The sequence below is a fragment of the Echinops telfairi genome, unplaced genomic scaffold, assembly GCF_000313985.2.
Source record: "Echinops telfairi isolate 266 unplaced genomic scaffold, ASM31398v2 ScPeMD7_7422;HRSCAF=8460, whole genome shotgun sequence".
Taxonomy (NCBI): domain Eukaryota; kingdom Metazoa; phylum Chordata; class Mammalia; order Afrosoricida; family Tenrecidae; genus Echinops; species Echinops telfairi.
The window spans coordinates 2,418,788-2,425,095 of record NW_022111322.1 but is presented as its reverse complement, the minus strand read 5'-3'; the positions used below and the strand labels follow the sequence as shown (position 1 = coordinate 2,425,095).

The following is a 6,308-nucleotide window of genomic DNA, read 5'->3' as shown; positions in this document are numbered from 1 at the left end:
CATTTTCTTTACATAAAACTCTCTCTTATACATGAGTTGCTGTGGATTTGTTTCTCCAAAGTACCCAGACTAACACACATACCAAACCTATGTATAACAGAACGAAACACTGCCCAGACCTGCATCACCCTCACAATTGTTCTTATGCTTGAGCCTAGTGGTGCAGCCTCTGTGTCAATCCATCTTTTCAAGGGTCTTCCTTTTTCACTGCCCCTCTACTTCACCAAGCCCGATGTCCTTCTCCAGGTCTGTCCTGATAACATGTCCGAAGTACCTGAGACAGAGTCTCACCATCCTTGCTTCTAAGGAGCATTCTGGTTGTACTTCTTCCAAGACATGCATTTGTGTTCTTTTGGCAGACCACGGTAGTCAATATTCTTTTTCAGCACCATACTTTAAATGCAATGCTACATATAGGGTATGGAAAAGGGGGGTTTCAAAATACCAATTCAAAGGTGCAGACCCAAATCTAAGGGAAGGCTCTGGTGGAATCCCAGAGGGCTCTGCCCTGGGTCCTTTATTTTGACTATTATAAGCACTGGCATTGGACTGCTAACGGCAAGATTGACAGTTCAAACTGTGCAGTCACTTAGCAAAAGAAGATGAGGTTATCTACACCTGTTAAGATTGACAGCCTCAGAAACCTTATGCAAGGTCACTATGGGTGTGAATCAATTTAATGCCAGTTGGGCATTGGGTTTGGGTTTTGATGAACACGTCAAGAGCTGGTTTGGGTTTTGATGAACACGTTCACTGGCCAGGTTAATAAAGGTTAGTGTGGGGAAATGGCAAGTAATACAAAGTCAACAGGGCCAGTGACCAGGAAAATGACAGAATCATGATTCAAAATGGTCACAACACATTGGAGGGACATACTGATGAAGTTGAAAGAGGGTAAATATGAACTCCTGAAAAAACTAAACACAATGCATCAAGTCAAATTCTGACTCAAAGTGACCCTACAGGACAGAGTAGAACTGCCTCTCTGGGCTTCTGAGACTGTAAGTCTTTACAGGAAGAGAAAGCCTCATTTTCCCTGGCAGAATAGCTGGTAGTTTTGAACTGCTGACCTTTCAGTTGGCAGCCGAATGTGTAACCCATACACCACCAGGGCTCCTACAATAGGCTAAATATCATGTGCACTGGGAGTGGGCAAGAGACTAGGCTTAAAGTCTCCCTGTGAGAAATGCCCAGGTATTCTACTGACAAGGGGCTCAATATTAGCAGTGGATACAGCTAGGAAAAGTCAGAAGAGTGTACAATCAGGCAAACAAGATCCACAAAACAAAACCCATGGATAGCACTGAGTTTAAACAAAAGAACAGACAGTTCCAGGGAGCTCTAAATTGACCACGCAGTATCTGGGTGTTTTCATTGAGTTTTTTGCATGACATTCTAAGGGAGAATATAGACCAATGGGAGCATTTCAAATCATTCCACAAACATATCTTTAGTAAGGACGTTGATATTAGGACTACCAAGATGATAAGTTCATAGTCCCTGCCTTCAGGGAATGGGATATGGAAACCAAGTCATCTGAAATCTGGAAAACGGAACTAGAAATGCTAAACCAGAGAGAGAGGGTTAGTGATAGGGGAGGAGAGGGAGAGAGTAACAGAGATGCCAGCCTCTAAAGTTTAGCATTGAAACACTTGCAGGATCAGCCAGACATGGTGTTCTAGTCAATAGAAAACACACTCTTGGAAGAACAGACATTTAATTTCTTCTTTTCCTTCTTCATTATATTTTTTATTATCTGGGTAAAAGTTCACAAAGCAAATTAACTTCTCATCAGCAGTATGTATACAGCTTGCTCTGTAACATTAGTTTCAATGCCCACAGTGTATCAGAATTCTTCCCATAACCACCTTGGGCTCCCTGTTTCCATTTACACAGTTTCCTTCCCTTCTGCATATTGCTTCTGACAAAATGCTGCCCTTTTGCTCTCATATAGTTGATTGTTTTGAGCAAGATTTAAGTGCTCAAAGGAAGAAGTTTTAAATGATTTGATTTGTCCAAGAATGAGATGGTAACCTTTGACGGGTAATGAGTGCCCTTCAAATGGTAATGGAAGTATTCAACTCACTAATCAGAAATGCCACCAAGGATTGCCACTGGGAAGATGTGAGGACCTGCAGGTGAGCACTCCAGTTCCTTATGAGAGCATTGGTAGGTCAGTAGTAGAATTCTTGCCTTCCATGTAGGTTTCATTCGGGGCCAATGCACCTCATGCCACTGCCTCTCTGCCGTGTCAGAGGCTTGAGTGTGGCTGGGTGCTGAGCAGCTCTCAGAGGCGCTTCCCAGACTAAAATGGAGTCGAAGAAAGGCCTAATGGTCTACTTCCAAAAATAAGTTGACGAATCGTATTGGTCCCATCCACCCCTAGTTATGGAAATGGCACATAATAAGACGGTGTGTCATTCATTGAGTCCAGGATCACTGCCATAGCAGTTAACAATAGTAACAACAACAACAAGTCTCTTAAAATTAAAAGGCCCTGAGGTACTCTCTGGTATGAGATTTCTCCCCTTTGTGGATGGATGAAGGGAAGGAGTTAAATTTGAAAATGATGTACAAAATATGTACAAATGTACTTGACATAATCGATGGATGCATGCATGCATGCATTGTGATAAGAGCTGTAAGAGCCCCCAATAAAACGATTTTTTTAAAAAGAAGAAGAAAGAAAGAAATTCAGCTCAGTGGTAGAACTAGAGGAAGGCCATGGAAAGAAAGAGTCGACACTAGGAGAAATTGGCAAGAATGTTGTTGGGTAGTTTTTAACAAGAACACTCTCTGTAAACCAGAGATTTTCTGCGCTAGGTAATACCAATTCAGATGGGCTGTTCTCCAATGCATGTGTCTCCACATGTGTATATAGGTATGCTTATTATCGTACAAATCACGATTTTATTTTAAAACTCTGATAGTCCACTTCCTAATTCTCTTTTTTTAAGGACATATTTGCATTTTCTTATTTCATCCTTAAATTTTAAAAAATAATAATAACTCACTACCATTGAATCAATGCTGCCAACCATCAGTGACCTTATAGGACAGGGTAGAATTGTCCCTATTTTTCTTAAAAAGAATGGAAATCCCTGCCCCAGTCCCCTCTCCACCCAGCAGTAAAGGGGAGGAGCTGATCAACCTCACCCCTTTTAGGGGAAATAGAGGCCCCCACCCACCACCACTCCACTGCCCAGACCTCAGTAGTCCAGCACCCTCATTCCTCACTTGGCCCTAAAGGCATTTGGGTCCACAGGAGTTTCAGAGAGGCTAGTTGGAGATACCAGATTGGTACTTGAAGATGCTCAGTAATATTTCTTTAAAGCAGACTGGGGTTGCTTTTCTTTCTGCCAAGGACCATTTGGATATATAACATCATTAAAGAGCCATACAAAAGTATCGGCTTAAAAATTAGCCTGCTCTATTTGGCGAAACATTTCATTAGCTCAGCCCTAATGTGATGGCTGGAACAGGTATGGAAGCTAAGGCTAGTGGGCCTGAAGGTCCCCACCCTGCTTCAAAGAATTGTGGGGTGAATAGAGAACAAGTCAAGGATAGATGTTAATGAGGTGACTGCCAGGATCCTCTAGCCTGGGTCTGAACTCCTAGAGAAGCTTCCCTCAAATGCCCCAGGTAAATACCCCTGGCAAGATAAGCCAGGTGATAAGAAGTTGGTGGCTGCCCATTGATTTCACTTCGTGCATCCTCATGTAGTAAGTGCCCTCAAAAGGATTGGAATGGTGATATCTTTTAACATTCATTGTGTAAGTATCTCCTTACTGGTTGGTACTCATTGCCATCAAGTCAATGCAGACTCCTAGCGGGCCCCTGTGGGTTGCTGAGACTAACTGTTAATGGGAGTAGAATGTGTAGTCTCTCTCCTGAGTTGCTGCTGGTGGCTTCAAACTGCTGACCATAAGGATCAGAGCCCAGTACATAACCACTACACCACCAGGACTCCTGATCAGCAACATCTGTATCATCTGATTCAATTTTCTTTTTTACTCTTTTGGGTTAACCAATGAACTTAGCTATGTTCCTCTATCTGCAGATATGAAAGTGAGCAGCTATTTCGAAAGGCAGCGGAAGAGGAAATTAAGTCTCTGTATAAAGTGATTGATGAGGCTCATTTAACCAAATTGGATCTGGAGAGTCAAATAGAAGGTCTGAAGGAAGAACTTGACTCCCTGACAAGAAACTACGAAGAGGTGGGTGAGTGGTGGGGTGATGCTGGGTGGTTATAGCCCAGAGGCAATCACCTGTGCTTCAAAACCCAGAAACTCACCTTGCCCTTGTCCTGTTGCATGCCCCAGGTTGGAAAGAAAAAGGAGGTGTATTGTTTTTAAATCCTTGTAGTGACTCAAGTTGGGAGCAATGGTGGTTCAGTAGTAGAATTCTCACCTTCCATGAAAGAGACTTGGGATCGATTCCCAGCCAATACTCCTTATTCCTATCTGTATTAGTCTGGGTACTTTGGAGAAACAAATCCACAGCAACTCATGTATAAGAGAGTTTTAGGTAAAGAAAGTGTGCATCATGAAAACATCCCAACCCAATGCTGCCCAAGCCCACAAGTCCAACATTAGCCCATTAACCCAACACCAGTCCACAAAGTCCTCCACCTCACAAAACAGAGGCAATGATGCCAACTGCAGGAGGAAAGCTGAGTCAGTAAACGAATTAGCATCTCAGCACTAGCAGGGGTCTCCACACGGCTGCTCCAGCACCCAGGGCTGCATCGGGATAGGTCCATGTGGCTTCTCCTTGGGGATGTCTTGTAGGAAGTCAATCTTGCAAGCTGAAACAGGGAGCTGCTAAGGCAGCTGCATCCTGGTGTGACCATCACAAAGCAAGAGACCCGAGAACTCAAAAGGCAAGGCTCACCACCCATTGATCCCTCCGCCTTTCAATTAGCCCCGCATGTGTTTATCGGCCAGGTTGGCACAATTAACTAACTCACTATCCGACAACGAATACTTGCTTATCGCATAATGCTGAGCAGATTTCCATGGAGCTTCCAGACCCAGAGACGCTAGCATGAAAGGCCTGGCAATCTACTTCAGAAAATCAGGAACTAAAGCCCTATGGCTTGCTTGCAGAAAAACGTCTTTAGGTTGTACGAGCCTATAAGCCTTCTGTAGATCTCTTCCCTGCTAGGGCAAGGGTTACCACTCTGTAGCTTAGCTGAGAAGTTCTCAACAAATCTCCCATCTGGTGGCATGGGAGTCTTCAGCTCTCTCTCACTCTGTGGGTCAGCAAGCCCACCACAGCCATCTACTGGTCTGGTGGCTCTTGCCATTCATATTGTTGCTGCCATTTTTCTGTTGCTGGGCTCTGTTGTGATTACTACCATTTCCCTTCCACCTCACGTCATCTTAAATGACACATCTCTCTCTCGTGGGTCTAGGAGGTCCTCACTACAGGAACCCTGGGGGTCAAAGGAGGCACTCTTCTCCAGGCTCTTGTTGATGATCGTGAGGGCCTCCTCAATTTTTTTGTGGGATTGGCCTGTATAATATTCAATTTCAAGGTATGGCCCTCCCAGCCAGACCACCAACTGACCAATCTCCTCAGTAGACTAAAATCTCTCACGCTGCATTCTGCAATCATAAACAACCCACACCTACATGAGTGGGTTATTCCTATTTATCGGTTTTACACACCCTACTTGCATAGAATGCTGGCCAATCCGTTGCTAAATTGTGGTCTACGCAATCATTTTAGCAGAGTTATACACTGAAGGCCAGAAAGACCCTACAGTAGGCTAAGAAAAAAAAAAAAGTATTGCTACTAAGGTTCCAGTTTATGCCTGCATGATTTATTCCAAACAAAATGTGTTTGCGCATGTCTCCACAATGAGACATGACTACACATATCCATGTGTCTCTCAGAAATACACTTCTCTTAGTCTCGCTAGGTTACCTTAGGGAAAAAACAATCCAACCCAATCAGTAACACCCAAGGGAATCTGCCGAACCAATTAGATGCATCAGGAAGTTCCTTCAGGAGTCCACCCTTACGCTAACCACGCAACAATGCGCACAGTTCGTCTTTTTCTTAGCTCAGCATTTTGACAGCTCTCTCCAACAGAAATCCAAAATTATCTTTAAACCTCGTTTGTTCAGCCTAGTCTGGCTTTATGTCTAAATCCATATCTGCTGTGGTTGGTTATTTAGTTTTTTTCTGATCTTTTGTTTTCATTTTTGCCTGAATTGATAAAGATTAGCCTAAGAAATGCGTCTTTGACGGACATTGGGCCTCTACTCAAGCACTCCCTCAACACAAGAACACTTTGCTCT

General features: G+C 43.6%; 1 protein-coding gene across 1 annotated transcript in view; it reads left to right on the top strand.

The window, feature by feature from the left end:
* BFSP2 (beaded filament structural protein 2) overlaps nt 1-6,308 on the top strand; it is a 106,762-nt gene that overhangs the window by 46,381 nt on the left and 54,073 nt on the right. Inside the window, exon 3 of the mRNA XM_004716000.2 lies at nt 4,061-4,217. Within this exon, the coding sequence (XP_004716057.2) occupies nt 4,061-4,217 (157 nt within the window). The remainder of the gene's footprint in view (nt 1-4,060; nt 4,218-6,308) is intronic.